We start from the raw sequence: 17,511 nt of genomic DNA, 5'->3' as shown, positions 1-17,511 counted from the left end.
CTAGCAAGGAGATCGGGCTGAAACTATAGCTACAAGCTATCCAAGGATGGTACTATAGAATGTCACCTCAAGGTAGGCCTAGTGGCGTCATCTCTTGGTTAGGCCGGAAACTTATCAATCCACCCTCGTATATTACTATTATTACCGTTATGTATTACTAGGTATTACACAGATAAATTGAATAAATGATGTCTAAATTAAATTTTTAGTTATTGTTTTCTTTTCAAAATTATCATGGGGATAATATGAAAAATGTTAAAAAGAGGCGATTTCGTTTTTTTTGCTCTTCGCCATGGGGTAATATCAACTTACACAAAAATATTTTGGGGTAATGATTAAAAAAGTTCCCCGACCGCTGGTTTATACGATACATTTGGCGCGAGAATCCCATCGATCTTTTTAGGTCTAGTGATCGTTTTACCTTACCTATTTATGTAATTTTAGAATATAAAACAAAAAAAAACAGAAAACAGACTTACGACCTTTCGATGAGCAGGAAGAACAAGACTAATTGCAATCAGTTCTATTACACATTACGTACCTGAAACAAAAAAGAGCTTTAGTCCACAATACTTACATGTACTAATAGGAAATTATTTTTATGAATTTGTAGAAATTTAAAAACAAAAATATTTTTGGTCAAAAGTACCTGTAAATGTCTTTTAAATCGTACTGACTGAATTAGCAGGACGATTTTCGACTTTTACTTATTTTTATTTTTTAAAAGCAGTTTGAGATCGTATCAAACGAAATATTGCACGGCAAAATAATTTGAAACAACAATAATTAAATAAACTATTTAACTACGTGGTTGTTTTCTATTCTGTAAATTTTAATACCGGTTACTACGTAAGTGTGACAAGCAGTTGTTAATGACACTTTGGGTACTATACATATTAATATTTCATAAAACTTCAGTGGCACTTTCAAAATTTTATGTCTCTCATCATGTTTTAATGCTCTGCCTAATAATCCGTAAGTGGTTGTAAATACCACACATTGTAAACAAAATGACTTCCGTGTCTCAATTTACCCTAGAGTACCTATTATCATAAATTAAGTTTTAGACAAATCCATAAGTGAGAATAAGACATCTACAAAGTATCGCGAATGGTCTTGCACCAAATTAAGTAGATGTCAATTAAAAACTGATTCATTCCATTAATGATTTCGTAACTTCAAAAAACCGAATACTCTTCTAATCGCCTTTATATTGTAATGTTCGTGGGTTTAACAAAATTAACTTCTAAGACTGATAACGACAAAAACTATTTATTTACACTTACTATTAAAGAACTTAAAAACACTATTAAATAATTACTAAACTTAGGTTATGATTTATTCTATTTATTTACTCTGTTGATATATCACTATTCACTGCGCTATTTATTTCACTGCTATTCAATGTCAATTTATTCCTGGATTCACTTATGCAACGGTCAATTTATTTCTTCTTTTTCGGCGATCGCCTCTTCTTTTAAATACTCTTTTGTTTACTTTCTGGAACCTTCTGAGAACATCCGGATAGTTTATTTTTTCGTTGAACTGTTTAACTGCTTTCCCAGAACGCAGGTACGACACACAAATTTAGAAATGCGGCGCACATTGAGAAAGGCGCCCGCGGCTAGTCGGCGAATCGATAAGCCGTTAACGCACACGTGTGCCCGATCGCACACAAACACACTGATGCTCGCTACAATATGTTATGTATGAGCCCGACGATGATATTTCGGCTTCTACGACAGTTTACATATAATCGTTGCAATTTTACTTATTTATTTTTATTACCTTAGAGTGGCGCACTTTCAAAGGATTCCGCTAGATCCTTACGGAAAATTTAGATTCTGGTAGTTGTCGACGTATAGAGGAGAAGCCTTAATGGACGCTAAGTCGTAAAAATGGTCCCTTAAAGTTGCATTTTTCCACAAGGACTTTCAAGGGTACAATTATTACCTATTGTACGCATTGATTACGTTCAAGTCTAAGGAACCATATCTCAAAAGTAAGTTTCACAAAGTTTCCTAAGGATCAAGCAGGGTCTTTTAATTTAATTAATTCTCTTACAAATACGACTGAAGTTTCTCTCAATAATTCTAAAATAATACACTTGTGAACAATTACTTTCGATTAGCGATAATCGTAAATATACTGCTTATAAGTAACCAACCATTAAACAAAATGTATAGAGTGATAAATTCAGGATGTCATTAGTTATGCTAGACAGGTTATTAACAAGAAAAAAAAAAAAGAATTGTTCTTAACGTCGATAGTATCCTGCCATTAATTCGGAAGGATTGCTCATATGCATAATGCATATTATGTCGCAGCGAACAAGAATAAATCGTTATTTTCAATTCCGCCTAGACCAGACATACCAACTGTTTTTACCCCTAGGCCGGATTGGAAAAAAAAAATTTAAATTGTCGAAAGAAATATGAAAATTGAAAAATGTTATGTAAAAGTAAATTATTTCTGTAAGAAACCAAAATTTGATTAGGACACATAGCTCCCCTCTTTCCTAATCCCGAGTTAATCTTCGCAATCCCCTAAACATAGGACATCCCACATTCTTAACTATTTGTGAACAGCAATCTAACCTAATCTAGGTCTACCTCTATCCCTCTCTTCATGCTTGTGAAGGTGTCCTACCAACCTACCCCGCCTACTTATTATTGACTTCCAAAGCGCCCTCTGTTCTCCTACTTTTTCTAACATCTCATTTCATTAACAATCTCTTTGGAATTTCTAAATTAACAATTCGTGAGCATAAAAGTGGCTCTTTTTTGCGCTATCATTTGTTTTATGTCTCTAGTGCTTCTTCCAAATGCGGTGTTACAGGCGAATGATGAGGATACCGTTGATTGAGAAGGTTAGAAATGAAGAGGTATTAGAAAGAGTAAGAGAACAGAGGACTCTATGGAAGTCAATAAGAAATAGGCGAGATGGGTTAGTAGGACACTTTCTCAGGCATGAAGGTCTAGTCAGAGACATATAAGAGGAAGAAACGGAAGTTAGGAGGGGTAGAGGTAGACCTAGATTAGATTACTGTCGCAAATACTTAAGAATGTGGGTTGTTCTAGTTTTAGGGAAATGCGAGGATTAACTCAAGATAGGAAGGAGTGAAGATGCGTGTCCAACCAGTCTTAGGACTGACGACCTTGATGATGAGGCTTGCTATCTCTTAAAAGAACGGGCATTAGTTTAATAAGATTGTCTAGTGTTTGTTGAAATGCTTTGTAGGTAAGTAGGGATTCATCTTTCAACTTCGTAAAAGCGGTAATTCTACGTGATTTTAACTTGGTGGTAGGGATAGGGAGATAGTAAGTCAATGTTTGTAAAGTCTAAGAGGTCCTTTTTCTCAGGATAGGAAGGAGTGGAGGTGCGTGTCCAACCAGTTGTAGGACTGACGACCTTATGATGATGATGAGTACTCCTTCCATTTTCAATTTCTAGATACTGAAAATCAGCGACTTCTTTTAATTTTTCGTCTCTAATCTACTCTTTCCCTACTTTTTCTTTCCTTGCATACCAACATTCATGTTTTACGTTCATTTAAATTCATGCACTGCTTATTATATGTTTAAAATCTGGTTCTACACCTAGAGCAGCTATTCCTTTAACATTTCTTATTAAAAAAACATAAATGTATAGAGAACTCCTTCCATTAATTACCACAACTAAAATTTACTATTAAAAAATTATTCGGAGGCAACACAAATTAATTACGCGGCTCGTAATGAAAATATCTTCGTACATGAAATCCTATGATGTGGAGGTAGACATTGTATAGGATTTACTTTCTACAGATAAATGCGTTTTATAACTATCGTATTATATTATAGGTACCTTTTTTTGCATTTGTGTGAGCAAATATTTGAACAGTTGATTCCGTCTCCACTGTTTATATGTACATAATACATAGAAAAGATAAAAGCTGACAAAATAACCGATTACGATAAAACTACACTGTACTGTTGTAATGTGTAAACAATTATTTGGTTTTTCCTTCATAATCCCTTCGTCCCTGATATTTCAAATTATCTTGACCTATTTCAGATGAATATCACTTTTTTTACAACCAAAATAAATACGTAGTTGTAGTGGCGGTTGAGGGTAGTTTACATAGGGTATTCGTAATTTCAAAATTGGTAGGTCTAACTGCTTATTTTCTATCTCTAACTGCTATTTTTTGACCATATGCATCTAGTGAAATCTATCTAGGTACACAATTAGTCACTATGTGACTGCAGGTAGAGCAAAATCAAAATTTTCTCAATAATAATTAGGTACAATGTGGCATTGAAGACGTTCAAAATATAGCTTTCCCTACCTCCTCCGTAATATTAAGGCCTGACTTTGCTCATTCATGGCGAATAGGCATTGCCCAACCAAAGGGCTGGCAAACACCATGAATATCTAAACTTATTTTTAACTTTTACACTCGGTCTTCGGGTTCGTTGGTATGATTTGATTAAAAATTCAAGGGGGTGCAACAGCTCACTTATTCAAATTAGAATGCATCTATTACGTAGTACTTTAGTTGTACTTCAACATTCTAATGAAATTAAATGGATTTAATTTGCAGGCAAAAATTTATTAGCCATAATTATATGCAATAGGCTACGTTCAAATTACACGTTTAGAGTTACAGGAAACAGCTGTAAAGCCTTGGTATGGCAGAAAGTTTTCCACAACAAAATAAAAATAAAACTACCACCTACTGCGAACTTTATTACAATATAGAATGGAATTGCACCAGTTAAAAAGGTTATTGTCAATGCAATGAAATTAAACTAACAATATATTTGGCAATAATGTCAAGCAATCCTATCCAAAATGAGTTAGTAAACAAGGAATTGATATTAAACGATGGGATATCTAAAATGGTGCTTAATATTAGTTTAATTAATAATGTGTCTACTAAGCACCTAATTTTCAAGATATTTTTGTTATTAATCCTTCGTATGATGTATTTCATGATAAGTGTATTTTTAAAGTAGGAGTCCTAAATGTTGTTGAATTGTATCATCAACATCATCATAGGCCACCAGTCATAAAACTCATTGGACAACCACCTCCACTCTTTCCTATCTTGAGCTAATCTTTCGCAGCCTGAGAAGGTGCTATTTCTCATTAATTTCTGTAACACCCCTTGTTTACTGCCACACCTACCGTCTACGTTTCGCACTTGTACAGAGCCATACTTTAGACATAATATCCTATTAACAATCTTTTTCGAATTTCTATCGGGTTGTTCGGAGTCATTTCGTTTTTTTTTTGTGGAAATGAAAGACAGTTTTCGTATAATAAACAAATACTTTATTAAATTATACATTGACCGTTCTGGTCCAACACCTTTTGCCATCTTTCTGGTAGTAGCATAATTCCACGCTCATAAAATTTTTGGTCTTTGCTGGCAAAAAACTGATCGAGGAGGTTTTTGACCTCCTCATTTGAGGTGAAGGTTTTACCGTCTAAAAAATTTTGGAGTGACCGGAACAAATAATAATCCGATGGTGCCAGGTCTGGAGAATATGGTGGGTGTAGCATTGTATCCCATTCAAGCTGTAAAAGCTTTTGGCGAGTGACCAAACTTGTGTGAGGTCTCGCGTTGTCTTGGTGAAACACTACACCTTTCCTGTTGATTAGTTCTGACCTTTTCTGTTGAAGTGCATCATTCAGTTTGTCCAGCTGATGACAGTAGACTTCCGAATTAATCGTTGTGTTATCCGGTAAAAGCTAAAAAAAAACGATTCCTTTAAAATCCCACCAAACAGACAGCATCACCTTTTTTTGGTGAATATCGGCTTTGGAAATGGTTTGAGCCGGTTCATCTTTTTTGCTCCATGACCTCTTGCGTTTGACGTTGTTGTATACAACCCATTTTTCGTCCCCAGTGATGATGCGCTTCAAAAACGGATCATTTTCGTGACGTTTGAGAAGCGAATCGCAGACGTCAATGCGGCGACACAGATTTCTCTCTGTGAGAACATGGGGAACCCATACATCGAGCTTCGAGGATAATCCCAGGCCTTTCAAGTGGTCATAAACTGTTGAATTTGATAAATTTAACCTCAATCCGATCTCACGTGTTGTTATTCGCCGGTTCACATCAACTAATGCCTTTATCGCGTCTTTATCAGCTTCAACCGGCCTTCCCGAACGTGGTGCATCTTCGACATCAAAATTGCCGGATCGAAATTTAGCGAACCAGTTCTGGCACTGGCGTACTGTCAACACACCTTCTCCATACACATCAGTCAATTTCTTTCTGGCTTGAACAGCATTTTTACCCTTTCTGTAGTAAAACAGTAAGATATGTCGAAAATGCTGCTTATCGCTCTCCATATTTAAAAGGGCACCAACCAAAAACTACTGCGTAGAATTAATTGGAATTTTTCACACACAAGCCTTGCTATATGAGCTCTCAAAGCATACAAAAATTATACGGCTTAAATGTGAAGTTGGGTGCAAAAGAATACAATTAAATCCTCTGTCGGGAAAAAACGAAATGACTTTCCGAACAACCCTATAAATTAACCGTTCGAGACTTCTTTATGCTAAAGACGACTAGACCCTGCCCTATCTTTGGTTTTATATTTCTACTACTCCTTCTATCCTGAATTATTCATCTGACTTCCAAGATACCGAAAATCACTTGCACTTTAATAGCAGCTGGTGCAATTCGTGACAGTTGCAAACCGAAACATGTGGACATACTTCATAATAAGCAGGTCGAAAGCTGCTCCAGCCAGTAGCAGCATCAACATGTGCTGTAACAGTGCCTTTGGTGTAATAATGTATATAAAACAACTTGTGGCAGGTGGGTCGGGCAATCTGGAATATGCTCTAACGATAAAGGAATATGCCATGACACCAAAACCAGTACGAAATAAAGAACGAAGCGGGGGAGGAGAAAGAAGCAGCGTTGCCAGCCTGTACGATAATTATGGGGACATACGATAATTTTGCATCAAGTACAATGTACGATATCGTAATTCAAATTTCTATTAAACGTACGATAATTATGGTATACAATATATTTTTAAATAGTAATATGTAGTGGGACTATGATATTTGTTTCTGCCAACCAGTTGCCTTGTTTTTCTACCTTCTTTTGTTAATAGAACAAATGGTCAGCTGAACAGTCTCTGGGTATTTTCACTCCATAAAAATACAAATTCTTTCTTATTTACAACAGAGCCGGGCAAACTCGGCTTTTTTGATTCTCGAAAGTCAGGAAAGTTTTTATAGTGTCACCTATTGATGGTATAATAGAGCTGAGAAAACCACTGGGGTACACAGACTCTCTTTACAAATTCATACTCCCACCATTAGACTATTACTCCTTTGCGCATGCGCAATAACGTACGATATTTTTATGTTAATAAGATAATTTTTCCTAAAGAGTGCGATAATTCTATCTACTGAACCTGGCAACGCTGGAAAGAAGAAACGGGGCTGCACAGATGAAAGCGCTTTGACGACAGACATGCTACCACCAGATTCTCTTACATAAATACACACGTATGTATAAATACGTACATACGCAGGTCTCATGTACATGCATGCTCTGGAATTTTTCTTATAAATACATTCCGAGACGTCAAGCAGATTAAGCAAAGTACAGGTGAAGGAAGCACATCTAATAACGAAAGCCCCACACTCGATAGTACGTCAGAAAAAAATGCACGCAGTTAATGTTAAAACGAAAAATTATTAAACCAAACAGGAAGTAGGCTACAAATACATGTAATGAATCGACGCCATACTGTTGATTCGTTCCGAAAAATACTGGTCAGTGCATTGACATCATATTGACGCCATATTGACGATAGTGTTTGTGCTCGTTTACAACAATTTTGCTCCAAAAGTTATTTAAGTTTCTTGCAATAAAAGATTCCTCATAGTCTGATGTACATACGCCCGTTTGATATACCACTACATCACATTTGTCTCACCAGTACAATATGGTGGCACACCAGTACAATATGGCGTCGATTTATGACGTCATCAGCACTGGCAAGTATGTTGGGTTATATTTCGAAACAAGTAAGTAAGAACGATTGCATATTCTATCGGTATCTATTTAAAATCACAAACGCACACGAGCATTTCTTTTCGACAAACAACGAAATTCATTTGTTTTCAGGGTTCCGTACCTCAAATGGAAAAAAGAACCCTTGTAAGATTACTTCGTTGTTCATAAGTCTGCCTGTCAAGACTTTTCTTAACAACGCGTGGAGGAATCATGTTCAAGTACATGTCAAATTCTCAGGAATGCAATCCCTTGAAGCTGTGAAAAAAAGTCAACGCAATCAACAGATACAGCCGTTTATACCATATTTTGACATTCGTAAGGGAATCAAAACTTATAGGGTACTTCCCACTGACATCTCTCATAGCACAAGTAAAGGTAAAAATCTGTAAACTTGTAGTTATGTATATCACAAAACAATTGTAATATTGGATAGAGAAGGTTACAAATGAAGAGGTATTAGAAGGAATAGGAGAATATAGAGCACTCTATGGAAGTCAAGAATTTTCGCGAACGATTAATTTAGAAAAAGATTGTTAAAGGTGTATGTTTGGAGAGCGACGCTGTACGGGTGCGAAATATGGAAATGTGGTGGGCGCTGCGGAAAAGAAATGGTTAGATTGAAGAGATCTTAGAAAGAATAGGAGAACAGAGGACTCTACGGAAGTCGATAAGAAATAGGCGAGAAAGTTTGGTAGGACACCCTCTCAGGCATGAAAGTCTAGTCAGAGACATATTAGAGACAGAAACGGGAGTTAGGAGGGGTACAGGTAAGCCTACATTAGATTACTGTTCGCAAATAGTTAAGGATGTGGGTTGTTCTAGTTTCAGAATTTTGTTCATGCATACCTAGGGATAATGCGTATAGATATAAACTTGAATCGTGCAGTGTCAAACTCCGTCTGTTCATTGATTTCTATCGTTTAGATGGTTAACAGTCGAGTCATTGTTATTAAGTGTACAATATGAATGCAACGAGGTCAACGCTTTACGCATTTTGCGGCCCGGGACAATTGAAGACACCACCTCTACTTGCGTTGACCTTAACATGTTTTAATATGCAGATCTTTAGTACTACCCTGCAATAATGCTGAATAATAAGGTCATTCTTGATTAGAAGAGAAAGAAGTAAATTAAATTATTTGGCAAACCAACGCTAGAAATATGCATGACAATTTTCAAGAAATTCATAAATTGCCCTTTCTAAAAACACTTATATTTTTGGTCAGAAACTATTTGCCAGCTGTTTTCAAAACGTCTTCTCTTCGTTTAGCATTTTTATAACGAACGTGATGACCAAATAAAAAGTCCACTTACGAGTCAGCAGTAAAAAAATCCGAAGCAAGATTATTAATCAATACATGCACATACGAGATCGTGAGCCATCAGAACACACTTTTAAAAAGAGAGTTTTTAAAAGAATTCCATTTGCATAACAGCTTCTGCTGTATTTTATTAGACAGCTGTAAACTTTAAATTGCAAAAACCACAGCATATAATGACAGAGTACGTAGCAGGGCAGAATGCTGTCATACATATACAAACAAAACTATCCACGCTCATTATTTATTACTTTATTAAAGATGTAGTAGGCGGAAGACCGTATTTTATACTCGAACTTTAAATTACTGTTGGCTCACATGTTGCATACTAATTGAGTAGAGTAAAAAGTTGCCACTTGACTCATCGTCAGATGTTTCGCTTTCAACAATTAATATCTTCAACAACTACAATATTGAACTTTGTCACAGCATTAACGGAGTAATAAAATTAAGAAAGTAATTAAAGCAACCATATGAAAATCCAATACAAAAGGTAAACCATAAATCCAATTTTTGTTCCTCGAAAAAATTTCTCCATTAAATTAGAGCTTATATGTTTTTAGACGGCTTTAAATAAAAAAATATTGGAAAGTGGCTGATCCTTACATACAATTTCTTAAATAGATTTCTTTTAGAGGAATATTTTAAAAAATCTCTTCACATAAAAGAAATTAAATATACGTAATCAGGTGCAGATGGGATAAAGGCGGAAATTTTAAAACATACAGGACAAAGGGTTAGAGATCGTATGTTTAAGCTAGTTAGTCACATTTACGAAACGGGGAAAGTCCCAGAGCATTGTAAAAGTGGTGACCATACTTAAAGAGAGGCGCGGGTAGGTGCGAGATATTTAGAACAATTGACTTAACTTCCCATGCGTCAAAAATCTTAACTAGAACTGTACAGAGAAGGATGGAAAAAAGGGCAGAAGTACATTAGGAGAAGATCAATTTGGGTTTAGAAGAAATAGAGGAACGCGGGAGGGAAAACGATAGAGAAAGGAAAGAGCGCGTACATAGGATTTGTAGATTTAGAAAAAGCTTTTGACAATGTTAAATGAAAAAATGTTAAATATACTTAAAAATGTACGAGTAAGTTACAAAAATAGAAAAGTGATACTTGGTTTGTATAAAGAGCAACACGCAGTTTTAGGAAGGGAGTAAGACAAGGATAGACACCGTTACCGCTACTTTTTAATCTACACATCGAAAACGCGATCAATATCATTAAAGACAGTACAACTGTAAGGATAGATATACAGGGGCTAAAGATTAGTGTGCTTTGATTTGCAGATGACATAGCAGTATTAGCATCTAGCAAGGAGGAGTGGAAATGTGGAGTTACAGGCGAATTATGAGGATACCGTGGATAAAGAAAGTTAGAAATGAAGAGGTATTAGAAAGAATAAGAGAACACAGACTCTATGGAAGTCAAGAAGAAATAGGCGAGATAGGTTAGTAGGATACCTTGTCATGCATGATGGTCTACTCAGAGACATATTAGAGGCAGAAATAGGAGTTAAGAGGAGTAGAGGTAGACCTAGATTAGATTACTTTTCGCAAATAGTGGTATGATCTGGTTTTATGAAAATGCGAAGATTAGGTAAGGATAGGAAGGAGTGGAGGTGCGTGTCCAACCAGTCTTAGAACTGACGACCTTATGATCATGATGATGAAGATTTATAACAGGCAAAAAAAGGAAACGGTCTTCGTAATAGTATTAGTTCTCTTGATCCATAAATTGAATTGATTTTAAAACAGACAACAAAGTCCACATTATGTACATTTACCATAACCGAACCAGCTACTATTTGTACGATTTTCTATAAATAAACAAGTTTGCTATTAATTAACCATTTGAAATTCCGATAGTGATTATTTAATATTACCACTATTATACATATATTTAGTAGGTAAATGATAATCGCTTTGGTGATTACCAAAATCGTTAAAGGTAATGACTGACATTTTTTGAAGTATATAGCTATTTTCCGGCTCTATTAATCACGAACCATTTTCTATTTTTCAACTAAAATACGTTTCGATAACAACACACATGCAAATATCTACAAATCTATTTATGTGGGCATTTAATAAGTGTATCTATGCATATATAACACATAAATTCCTGTAGCACAATCCGGTTTAAGAAGTCGGAATTAATTTCCTTAATCTCAAATAACAAATACAGCGTCTGCCCGTCTGGGTTTTTAAGAATTTATATCGTTCTACTTCGTAAATTGCCTTATTCATCAGTAGAAATCAATTAATATAATTGATTTTTAATTATCCAATTGTCACAAAATACCACAATTAATACTGAGCTGCGCACAAAATACAGTAAAAGTTCCTTACTCGCGGGTGAAAAAATTGCAACCCAGTTCCTGTATTCGCGGCTAAAAATTCCATTATTCGAGGATGGAGTCAGTAAACAAAAAAGGAGTCGGTGTCATTTACTAAGGGGATTGACCGCAATAGACCGCTCGTGCCTAGTGTGAATTTTTCCGAAAACATTGATTTCTATTCTAAACATTGTGATTTAACGCTGCGAGATAAATATCTAATTTTTTGTATGGTAACAGACAAAGGTTCACACTAACTCGGTACGTTTTTGGTTTTCAATAATACGGTCATTAACAGCTTTTACAAGTACTTGAAGTTGATGCTTCTTGTAGGACACGTATTTTCAATAGAAATTAAAAAATTTAAAAATGGCCTTCGACAAGCTTTAGGACAAAGCTTTATTTATCTTAGTACAAAATTTCAAACCTCTATTTTAAATAATAAACTCATGATATCCAGAACCGATAAGCATGTTTTTACTCTACGGCGCGTGTACTACTGAATCCCCTTAATGTATGGCATCTTTTGAGTATGTACAGCTGGTACGTGTCGAAGCGGCTTTTATAAAAAATCTAACCGAGTAGAAACGGATTCGGTGTTATTTTTCAACCTATCAGCATCTTTTGAGTACTATTGGCTCGTGCCGAGGTGACTTTTATAAAAGATGCAACCGAGTGGACTAATTTAAAAATTCAAAACGTACACCTCGCGAATAAAGAGCTTTTACTGTACTACACAAATGCATAATAGTTACAGCTGTTATTGAATACCAGCTTTTATTCGCTAGAAAAAAATAATCTCATCCAAATCGCGATTCCACCTGGATTACTCCCGACAACTAAGAGAAGGTCGTTGTGTCTTTAGCATACAAATTATTAACTGTTAATGAAACCTACTCAAAAGGGTACACTGTGTAACCCATCTATTGTAAGACAATTAAAATACAACTATAATATACATATGTTTGTGGGTATGTATGAAGTGCCTCTCTACGTAAACCAATTTAACTTCTAATGGACTTCCAAACTCACTTAAGTGAGAGACTACAATTATTAGGGAAGTAAAATAAGGTAGCTAGTAGAGACGGTGCTTCAATTTTCAACAAAACCAGCCCCCTAACTTAATTAAAACTTTTCAGAATAAAAGTTAGAATGCCTCTATGAAGGCCATAAAACTTACTTACATTTTGTTTTCCGATAATTTACGTAAATTTACGAAAGTTTAACAAACAACTGTTTTGCCACAATGCAAAAATTATTGACAAATTACTTGTTTAAATCAATTAAAAATAACGGTAATCACATATTAATTCCACTTGTAATGTACAAACTAGAATACCTGGAAAATTGTAGACAAATTGTTAGTTAGTTGTAAGTAGCCTAGTATTGTTTAGGGGACCTGTCAGCCCGTTGTAATATGGGGCAATATGAAAAAAATGTATACTTCGTTTACATTCTGTAGCTATGTGACCTTCAGTTTGATCGGCGGAAAGTAGAAAAGAACAGCACTAGGACAGAAAAGGAAGGAAACAACTCTTAACCGGTGAGAAGAGTATAATCCGTACAGTACTGCACGGAAAAATTGACCATTTTATTCACTACAATTGCATTGGTCAAATGTGCTGTTATTGGTACCATTTACTACTGAAAATATCAACGAAATGTTTATTTATATTTGAAGACATATTAAAGGCTTTAACGCTTGTTTTCGACTCACACTACTATTCATGATTGAACAAAACTTTTGGCAGCTACTGTATGAAAAAGTATGTTTAATGAACAAGAGTCGAGAGTATAATGAGCTTTTTTCTCCTTACCTACGATTTTGTCAGCGCGTATCCAAGACATTGAAAGGGGCATACCGCCAGAGAAAGTAAATGAAGTATAACAGGCAGTTTGTTGGTAAACGATTGGTTCATTAGTCCTTAGAAAATAGTCAAAGGATTAAAATGCATAGTAAGAACTTATCACAAAAATAAAACGCGTATGCAATCATTTATTACTACCATTTTTGCTGCAATAGAAACAAGAAAAATAATGAATTGGATTCGAAGCTGACACTGTGGTTTATTAAAGGCACTAATTTATGCAGAAAGCATATTACCTACGCATAGTGCGACGATTGAATGGATGAGGCCCCGCCCAGTGTCTGTATCCATGAGTAACTCTCTACTATTATGAATCGACTAGTGTGGGCGATCAATATACCAACTGCATCACAAACATACATAAGCTCCTAATATATATACCTATAATGCATATAAGGTTAATCTGTTTCTATTTGTAATGTACATGAAAACGCACAACAAATTCCTTTTTATTGTTAGAGAAAAATATTTTACAGGGTGTTTCTCAAATAAGTAGGCAGCTTTGGAGGACCCTAGGGTCAAAAGAAAATTCTAAGAACACCAAAAAAAGCTGTAATCCGAAGCTTCAGCCCTGAGGATGAATTGGAATAACAACTAAGCAGCCACATTAACGGAGAATGTAAACAGTGACAGTATGCAGTAGCAGATATTTAAAGTTCATCTCGACATGGTATTAAAAACACGTCATTAATTAGATATAAGTTATATCGCCTGGCTAAGTATTTGTAATTTTATTAAATTTCCGAATCATCATTGAGGTACCTACAAGGCGCCTTACTTGCTTTTTATGGGTAGTTCCTTCCATTAGAAAAAATAAATTACGCTTGCAAACACATACAAACATTTCGTAAAAACATCTGGCATTTGACGTACTTCACTTGCAGCGATCATCTACGGTCGTGTAAATCGTTAACTACTGCACTGGCGTTTGATACACGCGCACATGGTCTACCGTGGGTATATCGTTGGACCTCTTGACCCTAAAAAAGCTACATGGCTATGCAGTAAGACAGCAGTGTTCATCTTATTTGATTAAGATTTTGTTTCCATTTTGTGTTTTGTTAGTGGTGAATGATGATAAACACATAAAACCCAAAATTCCACAAAACGTTTATATAGAAACTTTAACGCGTTTCGACAAGGTGTCATCCTCAGTTAGAGACTCTAACAAACCACTTTGCTCAGGTGTCAATCCCTTTCATCGCATCTGATTCAGAATAGTCTTTCACTAGATACCTACCCGATTACAGGTATATGTACGAATTTTGCTGTACTTTTCCAAAAATGATGATGTAATAGAATAGGTACACTTATATTCGGTTCTCAAGTTACACAAATAACAATCAGGCGTTCAACTAACACCTTTTTGTTTCCAACGTCGAATCGTGATTAGCTAGTAAGCAAGTAATCAAGGAAATTGAATCAAAATTGTTATTATTTAATGCGGCTGCCTTGTAAAAACATTTCCCGTCTTTATTAACGACCCACGCATTACGCCTACACGCACGCGCCGACAGCCACGCGTATCCGTCCTCGATTCAATCATCCCCCCGATTGCTCTGCAACCCCCACAGGAGTCGCTCGAACCCGATCTTGAGTCATCATTGTCACTGCGACGCCCGACCATTCGTTGCCAAGCAACCCGCGACGCTCGTCTCGAAGGCCGCCGCTTTTCTTCTTCTTCCTTTTTTTTTTATTAACCGCTCCCGTCGATCGAGCCATTACTTACATAGAAAACTCGATTTTATTTTTTGTGCTGTAATTTTCTCTTTCCCGAGTGTTTATTCTTCAATGTGGCGTCTTCACGTTAAATAAGAGGTAGCAGAGCTAAATACACCGTTTCAAAGACTTTGCGACAGCACACTTCCTCCTTTGTACTACTCGCACATCAAAGAGGTTTTGTAAAATGAATTTTCTTTAACAAAGAAAAAAAAAAACGAAATTGAATTCTTCTACCATTAGCAACTACAAATCACCAGTTATAAAGTTCCGTGTTTCTTTATAAAATATACTAATTAGCTGATACAAAACTGTACGTTTCGAAAAATTTAAACTATAATCGAAAACCTTTTTGTGTAACACCTTTAAAGGAATTAATTTATACATATACAGTCCACACACTTACTAAATATTTTTTATAAATAGTCTGCCTCATTAACTTACGTGTGGAAGAAGCTGAGATATGATTTGATATTAAGAAAATAGAAAAATGTGTCGTATCGTTGGGTACCGAATCTAAACCGCGTACCTTGTCCATCTCTAGTACAAATCAATTGCTTTTTTTCTCTTAATGAACTTGATTGTTAAATTATTTAGCCAAGAAATTTATCTTCCTAGCCGAAGGGTAGTGAAAAGTAGCATACGCTCCAAGGGAGGAAATAAGTATGAGGTCTGATATATGTACCTATTTAGAAGAAAAAGCTGTATGCCCCTGATTTTAGATATTATTAAAACGAAATTCCTTATTCATTTATTTATTACCAATTGTTGTTCCATTGTTCGACTATTTGAGGTTATTGATAATTAAATGCAAACAATTTTTACTACGAGCAGCATTATCTCATGCAGATGATTACGATTATATTATTTAATGTTATTGAATGTCACCTGTACGTAACGGTAATAAATTGTTATAAAATAATGTCGAACTGGATATTGATTAAGTATCAACTATGTAAAATAACTTAATAACATACTTGTAGACAGATACCCTTTAAATGTTTTGTAAATAGCTTGGCATTCAGAGTCTACTGATAAAAAGAAGTTTAAAAATACAAAACTTATTAATTAGCCAGTAAGAAGATCAAGAAAGACAGTCTAATAAAAATTCTATGCTTCGGGCATATTTATGAATGTAATTATGATTACGTGTTAGCAGACAGGCCCAGTTTAAAGGTTTCGCAAGTATAAAAAAAACGGACAGACAGACACACGAGTGATCCTATACGGGTTCCGTTTTTCGTTCGGACATACGGAATCCTAACCCGAGAACCAACATTCAAACTGCAAATGTAAATTTTTACGTACAATATCGTCTTGTTGAATGATTTATCACGTTATGTTCAGACCATAGACTTCCTATTAATTTTTCTGTAATCTATAACTAAAGAACTATTTTCTGTATTTTTTAAAAGATTTTGGTAAAGGTTTAGATGATGGCCCTATCCCCGAAGGGGGTTGGAGTGGGGTGAGGGATCGAAAGAGGAGGTCTCCCCCACCACTGTACCATAAAAGGTTCGTAGCGGTCTCACCCAATAAATACGCCAATTTTTATACATTTCTAGGCATGTAAATATTTATATAGTCATTCTTAAACAATATTCAAAGGTAAAACTAATGAAAAATACATAAAAATATTGAGAAAGTTATATAAAACATTATTTAAATATCTTTATCAATAGGGTAGGTTAGGTTAGGTTATCGGGTTTTGTTCAAGTGACCACCCTCTTTCGATCCCCCACCTCCACCCGCTTGAAAATATTTTTTTTATTGAATTTTATTTGAATTATAATGTATGAAAATTGTCAAAATAATCAACTTTCAACCTTCATAACTTTTTATGGAGGTGAGACCGCCGCAAAATTTTGGGGTTTTACTCAGGTGACCACCATCCTCCAATCCCCCCTACCCTCACCCCCTCGGGGGTGGAGGGCCATCATCTAACCCCCATAACTTTTTATGGGAGTGAGACCGCCACGAACTTTTTATGGTACAGTAATGGGGGAGACCTCCTCTTTCGATCCCGCTCACCCCCACACCCGAAAGGGGTGGGGGCCATCATCTAGACCTTTACCAAAATTTTATATTCAGTAGTTTCGGAGATACGGGGGACAGGTAGTCAACTGTCATCTACTTTTTTAAATAAAAAAATATATTGGGGACACATACAAAAAGCCCTTTCGTTTGATATGTTCCTAGTTTCTCCTCTTCACCACGGTACAG

The 17,511-nt window shown here is 35.6% G+C and overlaps 1 protein-coding gene across 1 annotated transcript in view; it reads right to left on the bottom strand.

The window, feature by feature from the left end:
* Window positions 1–350: 350 nt before the first annotated feature.
* The window catches only part of LOC108741246, a 50,863-nt gene continuing 33,702 nt past the window's right edge, over window positions 351–17,511 (bottom strand). The window contains exon 5 of the mRNA XM_025977935.1: window positions 351–541. Coding sequence (XP_025833720.1) covers window positions 534–541 — 8 coding nt within the window. The 3' untranslated portion in view covers window positions 351–533. The remainder of the gene's footprint in view (window positions 542–17,511) is intronic.

This window comes from Agrilus planipennis, unplaced genomic scaffold, assembly GCF_000699045.2.
Source record: "Agrilus planipennis isolate EAB-ADULT unplaced genomic scaffold, Apla_2.0 scaffold292, whole genome shotgun sequence".
NCBI classification, from domain to species: Eukaryota; Metazoa; Arthropoda; class Insecta; order Coleoptera; family Buprestidae; genus Agrilus; species Agrilus planipennis.
The sequence above is the reverse complement of the archived record's forward strand: the minus strand, read 5'-3'. Positions and strand labels throughout refer to the sequence as shown.